Here is a 19,222-nt window from a genome sequence, read left to right as displayed (position 1 = left end):
TAAAGTTTGGACACACTTACTCATTCCAGGGTTTTTATTTATTTTTACTATTTTCTACATTGTAGAATAATAGTGAAGACATCAAAGCTATGAAATAACACATATGGAATCATGTAGTAACCAAAAAAAAGTGTTAAACAATTCAAGAAATTGTCTCTAGTGTAGTCTAGGGGTAGGTCTCATTAGTCTCTAGTGTAGTCTAGGGGTAAGTCTCAATAGTCTGGTTTAGTCTAGGGGTGAGTCTCAGTAGTCTCTAGTGTAGTCTAGGGGTGAGTCTCAGTAGTCTCTAGTGTAGTCTAGGGGTGAGTCTCAGTAGTCTCTAGTGTAGTCTAGGGGTAAGTCTCAATAGTCTGGTTTAGTCTTGGGGTGAGTCCCAATAGTCTCTAGTGTAGTCTAGGGGTGAGTCTCATTAGTCTAGTGTAGTCTAGGAGTGAGTCTCTATAGTCTCTAGTGTAGTCTTGGGGTGAGTCCCAATAGTCTCTAGTGTAGTCTAGGGGTAGGTCTCATTAGTCTCTAGTGTAGTCTAGGGGTAAGTCTCAATAGTCTGGTTTAGTCTAGGGGTGAGTCTCAGTAGTCTCTAGTGTAGTCTAGGGGTGAGTCTCAGTAGTCTCTAGTGTAGTCTAGGGGTAAGTCTCAATAGTCTGGTTTAGTCTTGGGGTGAGTCCCAATAGTCTCTAGTGTAGTCTAGGGGTGAGTCTCATTAGTCTAGTGTAGTCTAGGGGTGAGTCTCATTAGTCTCTAGTGTAGTCTTGGGGTGAGTCCCAATAGTCTCTAGTGTAGTCTAGGGGTAGGTCTCATTAGTCTCTAGTGTAGTCTTGGGGTGAGTCCCAATAGTCTCTAGTGTAGTCTAGGGGTGAGTCTCATTAGTCTAGTGTAGTCTAGGAGTGAGTCCCAATAGTCTCTAGTGTAGTCTAGGGGTGAGTCTCATTAGTCTAGTGTAGTCTTGGGGTGAGTCCCAATAGTCTCTAGTGTAGTCTAGGGGTAGGTCTCATTAGTCTCTAGTGTAGTCTTGGGGTGAGTCCCAATAGTCTCTAGTGTAGTCTAGGGGTGAGTCTCATTAGTCTAGTGTAGTCTAGGAGTGAGTCTATAGTCTCTAGTGTAGTCTAGGGGTGAGTCTCATTAGTCTAGGGGTGAGTCTCATTAGTCTAGGGGTGAGTCTCAATAGTTTAGGGGTGAGTCTCATTAGTCTCTAGTCTAGGGGTGAGTCTCATTAGTCTGGTTTAGTCTAGGGGTGAGTCTCATTAGTCTGGTTTAGTCTAGGGGTGAGTCTCATTAGTCTGGTTTAGTCTAGGGGTGAGTCTCATTAGTCTGGTTTAGTCTAGGGGTGAGTCTCATTAGTCTGGTTTAGTCTAGGGGTGAGTCTCATTAGTCTCTAGTCTAGTCTAGGGGTGAGTCTCAATAGACTAGCTTGGTCTCCTAGTGGTGCATCTCAATAGTCTGGTCTCCTAGTCTAGTTCTGTCTCCTTTGACTGGTACTGTACACATACACCACTAATCATTTTAACTAACCATACCTTACCCATGCAGATGAACCATAAACAGAGAGAAAGAAAACACGTCACAACCACAATACCGTAAATACAGTCGTCATTTATCAGTGAAAATCTTTACAACAAAAACCCAGAACTGTTCTGCCGTTCACCGATCCATCCGCTGGTCTCGACGGTTCAGACCAGAAAGGTTTCCCGTCTACGATGAGCAGTAGAAAGCAACAGCATCTTTATTTACTACAAGGTACATATTTACATGACTGACACACACACACACACACACACACACACACACACACACACACCTTTCTAAATCCACAGCGCTAACAAGATATAGTAAAGTCCCAAAGCGGACCCTATTCCCTATTTAGTGCACTACTTTATACCCAGGGCCCTATGGGACTCTGGTCAAAAGAAGTGCACTACTTTATACCCAGGGCCCTATGGGACTCTGGTCAAAAGAAGTGCACTACTTTATACCCAGGGCCCTATGGGACTCTGGTCAAAAGTAGTGCACTACTTTATACCCAGGGCCCTATGGGACTCTGGTCAAAAGTAGTGCACTACTTTATACCCAGGGCCCTATGGGACTCTGGTCAAAAGTAGTGCACTACTTTATACCCAGGGCCCTATGGGACTCTGGTCAAAAGAAGTGCACTACTTTATACCCAGGGCCCTATGGGACTCTGGTCAAAAGTAGTGCACTACTTTATACCTAGGGCCCTATGGGACTCTGGTCTAAAGTAGTGCACTATATAGGGAATAGGGTCCCCTTTGGGATGCACATCCTAAGTTTAAAGGGGTCAAGAAGAGAGCCAGGGTTCTGTCTCCGGTCGCCACGGTGATAAGACCAGGTAGGTGGTGGTCAAACCGTTTAGGGTTTGTTCTTCAGAACGTCAGAGAAGAGGTGTTGTACAGTTCGCTTTTTGTTGTCTGAGAGGTTAGGGTCACTTCCTGGCTTTGCCCTTGCCTTTGCCCTTTCCCTTCCCAGAATCCCGGCTGTTGTCTTCTCCTTCTTGGGCTCCTTGGAGGGTTTGGCCTTCTTCAACTGTGGAGGGGAGAGTGGAGGGAGAAACAGGGGAGAGGAGAAACAGAGAGGGAGGGGGAGGAGAAACAGGGAGGAAAGGGAAGGGAGGAGAAACAGGGGAGGAGAGGGGAGAGAGGGGAGGAAGAAATGGGGGAGAGGAGGAAGAAATGGGGGAGATGGGAGGGAGAAATGGGGGAGATAGGAGAGGGAGAAATGGGGGAGATAGGAGGGAGGAGAGGATGAGAAAGAGAGAAAAGTAAAGTTATTACCCGATTTCAAAAATCACCAGCGCTATATTCAGGCCAAGGAATGGATTGTCCATCTTTCTGAACGAGAATGTGTGCATACACACAGGTTTGTGTGTGTGTGTGTGTGTGTGTGTGTGTGTACACACTATACAGTATGTACATGTAACTGCCAAAATAAAGGAAACTCCAACAATGTAAACACCAAGATAAAGGAAACCCCAAGATAAAGGAAACCCCAAGATAAAGGAAACCCCAACATAAAGGAAACCCCAAGATAAAGGAAACCCCAAGATAAAGGAAACACCAAGATGAAGGAAACACCAACATAATGTAAACACCAAGATAAAGGAAACCCCAAACGTAATGTAAACACCAAGATAAAGGAAACCCCCAACGTATAGTGTGTTAATAAGGTGTTGGGTCACCAGCAGCCAGAACAGCTTCAATGCACCTCGACATGGATTCTACAAGGGTCTGGAACTCTACTGGAGGGACGTGACCTCGTTCTTCCACCAGAAGGGTCTGGAACTCTACTGGAGGGATGTGACCTCGTTCTTCCACCAGAAGGGTCTGGAACTCTACTGGAGGGATGTGACCTCGTTCTTCCACCAGAAGGGTCTGGAACTCTACTGGAGGGACGTTTTTGGTGAAGACGCCACCTCAGGCTCAGCTCCAGAATCTCCCAGAAGTATTCAGTTGGGTGGAGATCTGGTGACTGGCCAGGGCCCCCGGTTTACACCTTCCTCAAACACCATTCAGAGACCACTGGTGTCCTGTGGGATGGGGGGGGGGTAGGGGAGGTTGTTATCCTGGAAGAGACCACTGGTGTCCTGTGGGAGGGGGGGGTTGTTATCCTGGAAGAGACCACTGGTGTCCTGTGGGATGGGGGGTGTTATCCTGGAAGAGACCACTGGTGTCCTGTGGGATGGGGGTTGTTATCCTGGAAGAGACCACTGGTGTCCTGTGGGATGGGGGTGTTATCCTGGAAGAGACCACTAGTGTCCTGTGGGATGGGGTGTGTTATCCTGGAAGAGACCACTGATGTCCTGTGGGATGGGGGGGGGCGTTGTTATCATGGAAGAGACCACTGGTGTCCTGTGGGATGGGGGTGTTATCCTGGAAGAGACCACTGGTGTCCTGTGGGATGGGGGTGTTATCCTGGAAGAGACCACTGGTGTCCTGTGGGATGGGGGTTGTTATCCTGGAAGAGACCACTGGTGTCCTGTGGGATGGGGGGTGTTATCCTGGAAGAGACCACTAGTGTCCTGTGGGATGGGGTGTGTTATCCTGGAAGAGACCACTGATGTCCTGTGGGATGGGGGCGTTGTTATCATGGAAGAGACCACTGGTGTCCTGTGGGATGGGGGTGTTATCCTGGAAGAGACCACTGGTGTCCTGTGGGATGGGGGGTGTTATCCTGGAAGAGACCACTGGTGTCCTGTGGGATGGGGGGTGTTATCCTGGAAGAGACCACTGGTGTCCTGTGGGATGGGGGGTGTTATCCTGGAAGAGACCACTGGTGTCCTGTGGGATGGGGGGTGTTATCCTGGAAGAGACCACTGGTGTCCTGTGGGATGGGGGTGTTATCCTGGAAGAGACCACTGGTGTCCTGTGGGATGGGGGTGTTATCCTGGAAGAGACCACTGGTGTCCTGTGGGATAGGGGGTGTTATCCTGGAAGAGACCACTGGTGTCCTGTGGGATGGGGGGTGTTATCCTGGAAGAGACCACTGGTGTCCTGTGGGATAGGGGGTCCTGAAATGATTCCCTATAGGTTGAAGATGATCACTCAGAATGGCTGGGTATTTCCTGGCGTTTTCCTTGCCCTCTAAAAGGCTTGAAGTGGACTTAAACCACGCCAGCAAAACGCACCCGCATCGTCACAGAGCTGCCAGAACCAACGTATGTTCTTATCGAGAGAACATCCCCGGTCATCTCTTAGCCAAGCTGACATCCCTACTGCCTCTGATCTGGTGGACTCACTAAACAGAGAACATCCCCGGTCATCTCTTAGCCAAGCTGACATCCCTACTGCCTCTGATCTGGTGGACTCACTAAACAGAGAACATCCCCGGTCATCTCTTAGCCAAGCTGACATCCCTACTGCCTCTGATCTGGTGGACTCACTAAACAGAGAACATCCCCGGTCATCTCTACTGCCTCTGATCTGGTGGACTCACTAAACAGAGAACATCCCCGGTCATCTCTTAGCCAAGCTGACATCCCTACTGCCTCTGATCTGGTGGACTCACTAAACAGAGAACATCCCGGTCATCTCTTAGCCAAGCTGACATCCCTACTGCCTCTGATCTGGAGGACTCACTAAACAAAGAACGTCCCTGGTCTTCCCTACTGCCTCTGATCTGGAGGACTCACTAAACAGAGAACATCCCTGGTCATCCCTACTGACTCTGATCTGGAGGACTCACTAAACAGAGAACATCCCGGTCATCTCTTAGCCAAGCTGACATCCCTACTGCCTCTGATCTGGTGGACTCACTAAACAGAGAACATCCCTGGTCATCCCTACTGCCTCTGATCTGGTGGACTCACTAAACAGAGAACATCCCGGTCATCTCTTAGCCAAGCTGACATCCCTACTGCCTCTGATCTGGTGGACTCACTAAACAGAGAACATCCCCGGTCATCTCCCAAGCTGACATCCCTACTGCCTCTGATCTGGAGGACTCACTAAACAGAGAACATCCCTGGTCATCCCTACTGCCTCTGATCTGGAGGACTCACTAAACAGAGAACATCCTGGTCATCCCTACTGCCTCTGATCTGGAGGACTCACTAAACAGAGAACATCCCGGTCATCTCTTAGCCAAGCTGACATCCCTACTGCCTCTGATCTGGAGGACTCACTAAACAGAGAACATCCCTGGTCATCCCTGCCTCTGATCTGGAGGACTCACTAAACAGAGAACAATTCTGGTCATCCCTACTGCCTCTGATCTGGAGGACTCACTAAACAGAGAACATCCCTGGAGGACTCACTAAACAGAGAACATCCCTACTGCCTCTGATCTGGAGGACTCACTAAACAGAGAACATCCCTGGTCATCCCTACTGCCTCTGATCTGGAGGACTCACTAAACAGAGAACATCCTGACATCCCTACTGCCTCTGATCTGGTGGACTCACTAAACAGAGAACATCCCTGGTCATCCCTACTGCCTCTGATCTGGAGGACTCACTAAACAGAGAACATCCCCGGTCATCTCTTAGCCAAGCTGACATCCCTACTGCCTCTGATCTGGTGGACTCACTAAACAGAGAACATCCCTGGTCATCCCTACTGCCTCTGATCTGGAGGACTCACTAAACAGAGAACATCCCTGGTCATCCCTACTGCCTCTGATCTGGAGGACTCACTAAACAGAGAACATCCCCGGTCATCTCTTAGCCAAGCTGACATCCCTACTGCCTCTGATCTGGTGGACTCACTAAACAGAGAACATCCCGGTCATCCCTACTGCCTCTGATCTGGAGGACTCACTAAACAGAGAACATCCCTGGTCATCCCTACTGCCTCTGATCTGGAGGACTCACTAAACAGAGAACATCCCCGGTCATCTCTTAGCCAAGCTGACATCCCTACTGCCTCTGATCTGGTGGACTCACTAAACAGAGAACATCCCCGGTCATCTCTTAGCCAAGCTGACATCCCTACTGCCTCTGATCGGGGGGCTAGGGTCAGTTTGTTATATCTGGAGTACTTCTCCTGTCTTATTCGATGTCCTGTGTGAATTTAAGTGTGCTCTCTCTAATTCTCTCTTTCTTTCTCTCTCTCTCTCTCGGAGGACCTGAGCCCTAGGACCATGCCTCAGGACTACCTGACAGGATGACTCCTTGCTGTCCCCAGTCCACCTGGCCGTGCTGCTGCTCCAGTTTCAACTGTTCTGCCTTATTATTATTGGACCATGCTGGTCATTTATGAACATTTGAACATCTTGGCCATGTTCTGTTATAATCCCCACCCGGCACAGCCAGAAGAGGACTGGCCACTCCTCATAGCCTGGTTCCTCTCTAGGTTTCTTCCTAGGTTCTGGCCTTTCTAGGGAGTTTTTCCTAGTCACCGTGCTTCTACACCTGCATTACTTGCTGTTTGGGGTTTTAGGCTGGGTTTCTGTACAGCACTTTGAGATATCAGCTGATGTACGAAGGGCTATATAAATACATTTGATTTGAAATGCTAGTGGCCGTGACTGAAGGCAAAGAAACGAGAATCGTCTATGGGGGTGTGGTTTGATGTGTGTGTGTCTTTGTTCGTCCAATCACAACAAACAAGGGATAACATGAAGTAGAGAGGAAGGGGTGAATAGAAAGTCAAGCCAGCCCTGACCTTGTGTTTAGCCAAGCTGAGAGCAGCTAGCTAGCATAGCTTGGTCCTGACCTTGTGTTTAGCCAAGCTGACAGCAGCTAGCTAGCATAGCTTGTCCCTGACCTTGTGTTTAGCCAAGCTGACAGCAGCTAGCTAGCATAGCTTGTCCCTGACCTTGTGTTTAGCCAAGCTGATAGCAGCTAGCTAGCATAGCTTGTCCCTGACCTTGTGTTTAGCCAAGCTGACAGCAGCTAGCTAGCATAGCTTGTCCCTGACCTTGTGTTTAGCCAAGCTGACAGCAGCTAGCTAGCATAGCTTGTCCCTGACCTTGTGTTTAGCCAAGCTGACAGCAGCTAGCTAGCATAGCTTGTCCCTGACCTTGTGTTTAGCCAAGCTGACAGCAGCTAGCTAGCATAGCTTGTCCCTGACCTTGTGTTTAGCCAAGCTGACAGCAGCTAGCTAGCATAGCTTGTCCCTGACCTTGTGTTTAGCCAAGCTGACAGCAGCTAGCTAGCATAGCTTGTCCCTGACCTTGTGTTTAGCCAAGCTGACAGCAGCTAGCTAGCATAGCTTGTCCCTGACCTTGTGTTTAGCCAAGCTGACAGCAGCTAGCTAGCATAGCTTGTCCCTGACCTTGTGTTTAGCCAAGCTGACAGCAGCTAGCTAGCATAGCTTGTCCCTGACCTTGTGTTTAGCCAAGCTGACAGCAGCTAGCTAGCATAGCTTGTCCCTGACCTTGTGTTTAGCCAAGCTGACAGCAGCTAGCTAGCATAGCTTGTCCCTGACCTTGTGTTTAGCCAAGCTGACAGCAGCTAGCTAGCATACCTTGGCCCTGACCTTTTGTTAAACTATGCTAGCATAGCATGCAAAGCAAACCCGCCCAGTCTTTTCCCCAGACAACACAGTGCTAATCTAAACAAGTCAAGTCACTAATCAAGTCTCTGCTAGGTAAAGCCCCGCCCTATCTCAGCTCGCTGGTCACCATAGCAGCACACACCCGTAGCACGCGCTCAAACAGGTATATCTCACTGGTCACTCCCCAAAGCCAACTTCCTCCTTTGTTCGCCTTTCCTTCCAGTTCTCTGCTGCCACTGACTGGAACGAACTGCAAAAATCACTGAAGCCGGAGACTCAGATCTCCCTCACCAGCTGTCAAGAGCAGCTCACAGATCACTGCATAGCTTGGCCCCGACCTTGTCACTGTATACAGCCCATCTAGCTATCTATCTATCTCTCATCCCCATCTTGTTATTTAATTTAATTGCTATATTGTAATTACTTCGCCACCATGGCCTATTTATTGCCTTAACTAGACAAGCATTTCGCTGCACTCGCATTAACATCTGCTAACCATGTGTATGTGACAAATAAAATTAGATTTGATTTGACATTTGTTTTCTTTTGTTCTACTGTATTATTGACTGTATGTTTTTGTTTTACTCCATGTGTAACTGTGTTGTTGTTTTTGTGTCGCACCGCTTTGCTTTATCTTGGTCAGGGTCGCAGTTGTAAATGAGAACTTGTTCTCAACTGGCCTACCTGGTTAAATAAAGGTGAAATAAAGAAATTAAAAACTCAAGTCACGACAGTCACTTAACCAAACTCGGGTTTTGGACGAGACTAGACTTTATAACCAAAATGATCCTATTTACACGTTGTAGTAAATTTTGAACGAATGTTTGTGACTCATATCGATGCCACCAGTAGACCGTCTATAACCACCAGAGAAGATGGCAGCCGATCAATAATGTTCTGACTCATATTGATGCCACCAGTAGACCGTCTATAACCACTAGAGAAGATGGCAGCCGACCGATCAATAATGTTTCTGACTCATATCGATGCCACCAGTAGACCGTCTATAACCACCAGAGAAGATGGCAGACTTTATAACCACCAGAAAGATGGCCGATCAATAATGTGGCAACCCGACCGATTAATGTTTGACTCATATCGATGCCACCAGTAGACCGTCTATAACCACTAGAGAAGATGGCAGCCGATCAATAATGTTTGTGACTCATATCGATGCCACCAGTAGACCGTCTATAACCACTAGAGAAGATGGCAGCCGATCAATAATGTTTGTGACTCATATCGATGCCACCAGTAGACCGTCTATAACCACCAGAGAAGATGGCAGCCACCCGATCAATAATGTTTGTGACTCATATCGATGCCACCAGTAGACCGTCTATAACCACCAGAGAAGATGGCAGCTGATCAATAATGTTTCTGACTCATATCGATGCCACCAGTAGACCGTCTATAACCACCAGAGAAGATGGCAGCCGATCAATAATGTTTCTGACTCATATCGATGCCACCAGTAGACCGTCTATAACCACCAGAGAAGATGGCAGCCGACCGATCAATAATGTTTCTGACTCATATCGATGCCACCAGTAGACCGTCTATAACCACCAGAGAAGATGGCAGCCGATCAATAATGTTTCTGACTCATATCGATGCCACCAGTAGACCGTCTATAACCACCAGAGAAGATGGCAGCGACGATCAATAATGTTTGTGACTCATATCGATGCCACCAGTAGACCGTCTATAACCACCAGAAAGATGGCAGCCGATCAATAATGTTTGTGACTCATATCGATGCCACCAGTAGACCGTCTATAACCACTAGAAAGATGGCAATCAATAATGTTTGTGACTCATATCGATGCCACCAGTAGACAGTCTATAACCACTAGAGAAGATGGCAGCCGATCAATAATGTTTGTGACTCATATCGATGCCACCAGTAGACCGTCTATAACCACCAGAGAAGATGGCAGCCGATCAATAATGTTTGTGACTCATATCGATGCCACCAGTAGACCGTCTATAACCACCAGAGAAGATGGCAGCCGACCGATCAATAATGTTTCTGACTCATATCGATGCCACCAGTAGACCGTCTATAACCACCAGAGAAGATGGCAGCCGATCAATAATGTTTCTGACTCATATCGATGCCACCAGTAGACTGTCTCTATAACCACCCGAGTTTGTGAAGATGCCACCAGTAGACTGTCTATAACCACTAGAGAAGATCAATAATGTTTGTGACTCATATCGATGCCACCAGTAGACTGTCTATAACCACTAGAGAAGATGGCAGATCAATAATGAAGATGGCAGTCTATAACCACTAGAAGATGGCTTGATCAATAATGTTTGTGACTCATATCGATGCCACCAGTAGACCGTCTATAACCACTAGAGAAGATGGCAGCGATCAATAATGTTTGTGACTCATATCGATGCCACCAGTAGACCGTCTATAACCACCAGAGAAGATGGCAGCTGATCAATAATGTTTGTGACTCATATCGATGCCACCAGTAGACCGTCTATAACCACCAGAGAAGATGGCAGCCCGATCAATAATGTTTGTGACTCATATCGATGCCACCAGTAGACCGTCTATAACCACTAGAGAAGATGGCAGCCGATCAATAATGTTTCTGACTCATATCGATGCCACCAGTAGACCCGTCTATAACCACTAGAAGATGGCAGCCATCAATAATGTTTGTGACTCATATCCACATGCCAACCACTAGAAGATGCTCTCTCTAACCACCGTAAGTTCTATAACCAAGAGATGGTCAGCTATCAATAATGTTTCTGACTCATATCGATGCCACCAGTAGACCGTCTATAACCACCAGAGAAGATGGCAGCCGACCGATCAATAATGTTTCTGACTCATATCGATGTCACCAGTAGACTGTCTATAACCACCAGAGAAGATGGCAGCCGACCGATCAATAATGTTTGTGACTCATATCGATGCCACCAGTAGACCGTCTATAACCACCAGAGAAGATGGCAGCCGATCAATAATGTTTCTGACTCATATCGATGCCACCAGTAGACTGTCTATAACCACTAGAGAAGACGGCAGCCGATCAATAATGTTTGTGACTCATATCGATGCCACCAGTAGACCGTCTATAACCACCAGAGAAGATGGCAGCCGATCAATAATGTTTCTGACTCATATCGATGCCACCAGTAGACCGTCTATAACCACTAGAGAAGATGGCAGCCGACCGATCAATAATGTTTGTGACTCATATCGATGCCACCAGTAGACCGTCTATAACCACTAGAGAAGATGGCAGCCGATCAATAATGTTTTTCTGACTCATATCGATGCCACCAGTAGACCGTCTATAACCACCAGAGAAGATGGCAGCCGATCAATAATGTTTGTGACTCATATCGATGCCACCAGTAGACCGTCTATAACCACCAGAGAAGATGGCAGCCGACCGATCAATAATGTTTCTGACTCATATCGATGCCACCAGTAGACCGTCTATAACCACCAGAGAATGGCATCAATAATGTTTCTGACTCATATCGATGCCACCAGTAGACTGTCTATAACCACTAGAGAAGACGGCAGCCGATCAATAATGTTTGTGACTCATATCGATGCCACCAGTAGACCGTCTATAACCACTAGAGAAGATGGCAGCCGATCAATAATGTTTCTGACTCATGCGGATGCCACCAGTAGACTGTCTATAACCACTAGAGAAGATGGCAGCGATCAATAATGTTTGTGACTCATATCGATGCCACCAGTAGACCGTCTATAACCACTAGAGAAGATGGCAGCCGATCAATAATGTTTGTGACTCATATCGATGCCACCAGTAGACCGTCTATAACCACCAGAGAAGATGGCAGCCGACCGATCAATAATGTTTCTGACTCATATCGATGCCACCAGTAGACCGTCTATAACCACTAGAGAAGATGGCAGCCGACCGATCAATAATGTTTCTGACTCATATCGATGCCACCAGTAGACCGTCTATAACCACCAGAGAAGATGGCAGCCGATCAATAATGTTTCTGACTCATATCGATGCCACCAGTAGACTGTCTATAACCACTAGAGAAGACGGCAGCCGATCAATAATGTTTGTGACTCATATCGATGCCACCAGTAGACCGTCTATAACCACTAGAGAAGATGGCAGCCGATCAATAATGTTTCTGACTCATATCGATGCCACCAGTAGACTGTCTATAACCACTAGAGAAGACGGCAGCCGATCAATAATGTTTGTGACTCATATCGATGCCACCAGTAGACAGTCTATAACCACTAGAGAAGATGGCAGCCGATCAATAATGTTTGTGACTCATATCGATGCCACCAGTAGACCGTCTATAACCACCAGAGAAGATGGCAGCCGATCAATAATGTTTGTGACTCATATCGATGCCACCAGTAGACCGTCTATAACCACCAGAAAGATGGCAGCCCGACCGATCAATAATGTTTCTGACTCATATCGAACCAGTGACCGTCTATAACCACCAGAAAGATGGCAGCCGACCGATCAATAATGTTTCTGACTCAATAATGTTTGCTCGATGCCACCAGTAGACCGTCTATAACCACTAGAGAAGATGGCAGCGATCAATAATGTTTGTGACTCATCTCGATGCCACCAGTAGACGTCTATAACCACCAGAAGATGGCTATAACCACCAGAAGATGGCAGCCCGATCAATAATGTTTGACTCATATCGATGCCACCAGTAGACCGTCTATAACCACCAGAGAAGATGGCAGCCGACCGATCAATAATGTTTGTGACTCATATCGATGCCACCAGTAGACCGTCTATAACCACCAGAGAAGATGGCAGCCGATCAATAATGTTTGTGACTCATATCGATGCCACCAGTAGACCGTCTATAACCACTAGAGAAGATGGCAGCCGACCGATCAATAATGTTTGTGACTCATATCGATGCCACCAGTAGACCGTCTATAACCACCAGAGAAGATGGCAGCCGATCAAATAATGATCAATAATGTTTCTGACTCAATAATGTTTCCCCTCATCGATGCCACCAGTAGACCGTCTATAACCACCAGAGAAGATGGCAGCGATCAATAATGTTTCTGACTCATATCGATGCCACCAGTAGACCGTCTATAACCACCAGAGAAGATGGCAGCAATCACAATAATGTTTCTGACTCATATCGATGCCACCAGTAGACCGTCTATAACCACTAGAGAAGATGGCAGCCCGATCAATAATGTTTGTGACTCATATCGATGCCACCAGTAGACCGTCTATAACCACTGAGAAGATGGCAACCCGATCAATAATGTTTCTGACTCATATCGATGCCACCAGTAGACTGTCTATAACCACTAGAAGATGGCAGCCGATCAATAATGTTTGTGACTCATATTGATGCCACCAGTAGACCGTCTATAACCACTAGAGAAGATGGCAGCCGATCAATAATGTTTGTGACTCATGTCATGCCACCAGTAGACTGTCTATAACCACCAGAGAAGATGGCAGCTGATCAATGTTTGGACTCATACTCCTGATGCCACCAGTAGACCGTCTATAACCACCAGAAGAAGAGCCCGTCTATAACCGACCGATCAATAATGTTTCTGACTCATATCGATGCCACCAGTAGACCGTCTATAACCACCAGAAAGATGGCAGCCGACCGATCAATAATGTTTCTGACTCATATCGATGCCACCAATAGACCGTCTATAACCACTAGAGAAGATGGCAGCCCGACGATCAATAATGTTTCTGACTCATATCGATGCCACCAGTGACCGTCTATAACCACTAGAAAGATGGCAGCCGACCGATCAATAATGTTTGTGACTCATATCGATGCCACCAGTAGACCGTCTATAACCACTAGAAGATGGCAGCCGACCCGATCAATAATGTTTGTGACTCATATCGATGCCACCAGTAGACCGTCTATAACCACCAGAGAAGATGTCAGCCGATCAATAATGTTTCTGACTCATATCGATGCCACCAGTAGACCGTCTATAACCACCAGAGAAGATGGCAGCCGACCGATCAATAATGTTTCTGACTCATATCGATGTCACCAGTAGACTGTCTATAACCACCAGAGAAGATGGCAGCTGATCAATAATGTTTGTGACTCATATTCGATGCCACCAGTAGACCGTCTATAACCACCAGAGAAGATGGCAGCGATCAATAATGTTTCTGACTCATATCGATGCCTTAGACCGTCTATAACCACTAGAGAAGATGGCAGCCGACCGATCAATAATGTTTGTGACTCATATCGATGCCACCAGTAGACCGTCTATAACCACTAGAGAAGATGGCAGCCGATCAATAATGTTTGTGACTCATATCGATGCCACCAGTAGACCGTCTATAACCACTAGAGAAGACGGCAGCCGATCAATAATGTTTGTGACTCATATCGATGCCACCAGTAGACAGTCTATAACCACTAGAGAAGATGGCAGCCGATCAATAATGTTTGTGACTCATATCGATGCCACCAGTAGACCGTCTATAACCACCAGAGAAGATGGCAGCCGATCAATAATGTTTGTGACTCATATCGATGCCACCAGTAGACCGTCTATAACCACCAGAGAAGATGGCAGCCGACCGATCAATAATGTTTCTGACTCATATCGATGCCACCAGTAGACCGTCTATAACCACCAGAGACGATGGCAGCCGATCAATAATGTTTCTGACTCATATCGATGCCACCAGTAGACTGTCTATAACCACTAGAGAAGACGGCAGCCGATCAATAATGTTTGTGACTCATATCGATGCCACCAGTAGACCGTCTATAACCACTAGAGAAGATGGCAGCCGATCAATAATGTTTCTGACTCATATCGATGCCACCAGTAGACTGTCTATAACCACTGAAAGGCGACGGCCGATCAATAATGTTTGTGACTCATATCGATGCCACCAGTAGACCGTCTATAACCACTAGAAGATGGCAGCCGATCAATAATGTTTGTGACTCATCGATGCCACCAGTAGACCGTCTATAACCACCAGAGAAGATGGCAGCCGACCGATCAATAATGTTTCTGACTCATATCGATGCCACCAGTAGACCGTCTATAACCACTAGAGAAGATGGCAGCCGACCGATCAATAATGTTTCTGACTCATATCGATGCCACCAGTAGACCGTCTATAACCACCAGAGAAGATGGCAGCCGATCAATAATGTTTCTGACTCATATCGATGCCACCAGTAGACTGTCTATAACCACTAGAGAAGACGGCAGCCGATCAATAATGTTTGTGACTCATATCGATGCCACCAGTAGACCGTCTATAACCACTAGAGAAGATGGCAGCCGATCAATAATGTTTCTGACTCATATCGATGCCACCAGTAGACTGTCTATAACCACTAGAGAAGACGGCAGCCGATCAATAATGTTTGTGACTCATATCGATGCCACCAGTAGACCGTCTATAACCACTAGAGAAGATGGCAGCCGATCAATAATGTTTGTGACTCATATCGATGCCACCAGTAGACCGTCTATAACCACCAGAGAAGATGGCAGCCGACCATCAATAATGTTTGACTCATATCGATGCCACCAGTAGACCGTCTATAACCACCAGAGAAGATGGCAGCCGACCGATCAATAATGTTTCTGACTCATATCGATGCCACCAGTAGACCGTCTATAACCACCAGAGAAGATGGCAGCCGACCGATCAATAATGTTTCTGACTCATATCGATGCCACCAGTAGACCGTCTATAACCACTTAAGATGGCAGCCGATCAATAATGTTTTGTGACTCATATCGATGCCACCAGTAGACCGTCTATAACCACCAGAGAAGATGGCAGCCCGATCAATAATGTTTGTGACTCATATCGATGCCACCAGTAGACCGTCTATAACCACCAGAAAGATGGCAGCCGATCAATAATGTTTGTGACTCATATCGATGCCACCAGTAGACCGTCTATAACCACCAGAAGATGGCAGCCGATCAATAATGTTTGTGACTCATATCGATGCCACCAGTAGACCGTCTATAACCACCAGAGAAGATGGCAGCCGACCGATCAATAATGTTTGTGACTCATATCGATGCCACCAGTAGACCGTCTATAACCACCAGAGAAGATGGCAGCCGATCAATAATGTTTCTGACTCATATCGATGCCACCAGTAGACCGTCTATAACCACCAGAGAAGATGGCAGCCGATCAATAATGTTTCTGACTCATATCGATGCCACCAGTAGACTGTCTATAACCACTAGAGAAGACGGCAGCCGATCAATAATGTTTCTGACTCATATCGATGCCACCAGTAGACCGTCTATAACCACCAGAGAAGATGGCAGCCGATCAATAATGTTTGTGACTCATATCGATGCCACCAGTAGACCGTCTATAACCACCAGAAGATGGCAGCCGATCAATAATTCATCATTTCTTCTCCAATAAATTGAAACAAATAAAAATGGTAAATTATTTCAGAAAAGTGGGGGGGAGAGAGAGAGAGGGAGAGGAGGGAGGCCGTCGAGAAGTGTGTTTCCTCCTTACTTTGATCATGGCGTCAGCTGCAACACCCTCCTCCTCCTCCTCTTCCTCAGGCTGTTCCTCTTGCCCTTCTCCTCCCGGTTCTGCCTCCACCCCCCCGCCACGACGGCCCTTCTTGATTGGTTGGAGGGAGTACGGTGTCAGGTGGGTCTCCCGGTTATAGGCCCTCGTGAACGCTGATTTCACCTGGGCACAGATCAGATTAACACCATTATTACAATCAGATTAGATTAACACCATTTATTACAATCACAGATTAGATTAACACCATTATTACAATCAGTTTGACACCATTATTACAATCACAGATTAGATTAACACCATTATTACAATCAGTTTGACACCATTATTACAATCACAGATTAGATTAACACCATTATTACAATCACAGATTAGATTAACACCATTATTACAATCACAGATTAGATTACCACCATTATTACAATCACAGATTAGATTAACACCATTATTACAATCACAGATTAGATTACCACCATTATTACAATCACAGATCAGATTAACACCATTATTACAATCACAGATTAGATTAACACCATTATTACAATCACAGATTAGATTAACATTAACACCATTATTACAATCAGATTAACACCATTATTACAATCACAGATTAGATTAACACCATTATTACAATCACAGATTAGATTAACACCATTATTACAATCACAGATTAGATTAACAATAACACCATTATTACAATCACAGATTAGATTAACAATAACACCATTATTACAATCACAGATTAGATTACCACCATTATTACAATCACAGATCAGATTAACACCATTATTACAATCACAGATTAGATTACCACCATTATTACAATCACAGATTAGATTAACACCATTATTACAATCACAGATTAGATTACCACCATTATTACAATCACAGATTAGATTAACACCATTATTACAATCACAGATTAGATTACCACCATTATTACAATCACAGATCAGATTAACACCATTATTACAATCACAGATTAGATTAACACCATTATTACAATCACAGATTAGATTAACATTAACACCATTATTACAATCAGATTAACACCATTATTACAATCACAGATTAGATTAACACCATTATTACAATCACAGATTAGATTAACACCATTATTACAATCACAGATTAGATTAACAATAACACCATTATTACAATCACAGATCAGATTAACAATAACACCATTATTACAATCACAGATTAGATTACCAATAACACCATTATTAAATCACAGATTAGATTAACAATAACACCATTATTACAATCACAGATTAGATTAACAATAACACCATTATTACAATCACAGATCAGATTAACACCATTATTACAATCACAGATTAACAATAACACCATTATTACAATCAGAGATCAGATTAACACCATTATTACAATCACAGATTAGATTAACACCATTATTACAATCACAGATTAGATTAACACCATTATTACAATCACAGATTAGATTACCAATAACACCATTATTACAATCACAGATTAGATTAACATTAACACCATTATTACAATCACAGATTAGATTACCAATAACACCATTATTACAATCACAGATTAGATTACCAATAACACCATTATTACAATCACAGATTAGATTAACATTAACACCATTATTAAATCACAGATTAGATTAACAATAACACCATTATTACAATTACAGATTAGATTAACACCATTATTACAATTACAGATCAGATTAACAATAACACCATTATTACAATCACAGATTAGATTAACAATAACACCATTATTACAATCAGATTAACACCATTATTACAATCACAGATTAGATTAACACCATTATTACAATTACAGATCAGATTAACAATAACACCATTATTACAATCACAGATTAGATTAACACCATTATTACAATCACAGATCAGATTAACACCATTATTACAATCACAGATTAGATTAACACCATTATTACAATCAGAGATCAGATTAACAATAACACCATTATTACAATCACAGATTAGATTAACACCATTATTACAATCACAGATCAGATTAACAATAACACCATTATTACAATCACAGATTAGATTAACAATAACACCATTATTACAATCACAGATCAGATTAACACCATTATTACAATCACAGATCAGATTAACACCATTATTACAATCACAGATCAGATTAACACCATTATTACAATCACAGATCAGATTAACACCATTATTACAATCAGATTAACACCATTATTACAATCACAGATTAGATTAACACCATTATTACAATCACAGATCAGATTAACACCATTATTACAATCACAGATTAGATTAACACCATTATTACAATCACAGATTAGATTAACAATAACACCATTATTACAATCAGAGATTAGATTAACACCATTATTACAATCACAGATTAGATTAACACCATTATTACAATTACAGATTAGATTAACACCATTATTACAATCAGATTAGATTAACACCATTATTACAATCACAGATTAGATTAACACCATTATTACAATCAGTTTGACACCATTATTAAATCACAGGGGTCAATCCCCCACCCCTCCCCCGTCCTCTCTGACCTTGGGGTCTAGTTTAGCGTAGGGGTCAGGCTGCCCCCCCCCTCCCCCATCCTCTCTGACCTTGGGGTCTAGTTTAGCGTAGGGGGCTCCCCCCCAAGCTGCCCCCCCCATCCTCTCTGACCTTGGGGTCTAGTTTAGCG

General features: G+C 44.7%; 1 protein-coding gene across 1 annotated transcript; it reads right to left on the bottom strand.

Annotated features, from left to right (window-relative positions):
- Window positions 1-1,570: 1,570 nt before the first annotated feature.
- Window positions 1,571-19,193, bottom strand: LOC135568515 (replication factor C subunit 1-like). The gene is made up of 3 exons (XM_065015307.1): window positions 19,083-19,193; window positions 16,496-16,678; window positions 1,571-2,538 (listed from the first exon to the last, which is right to left on the bottom strand). Exons 1-3 carry the CDS (start codon window positions 19,191-19,193, stop codon window positions 2,365-2,367), a joined length of 468 nt encoding a protein of 155 aa, XP_064871379.1. The 3' UTR covers window positions 1,571-2,364.
- Between the last annotated feature and the right edge of the window lie 29 nt (window positions 19,194-19,222).

Source organism: Oncorhynchus nerka, unplaced genomic scaffold (assembly GCF_034236695.1).
Source record: "Oncorhynchus nerka isolate Pitt River unplaced genomic scaffold, Oner_Uvic_2.0 unplaced_scaffold_1526, whole genome shotgun sequence".
Taxonomy (NCBI): domain Eukaryota; kingdom Metazoa; phylum Chordata; class Actinopteri; order Salmoniformes; family Salmonidae; genus Oncorhynchus; species Oncorhynchus nerka.
The sequence above is the reverse complement of the archived record's forward strand: the minus strand, read 5'-3'. Positions and strand labels throughout refer to the sequence as shown.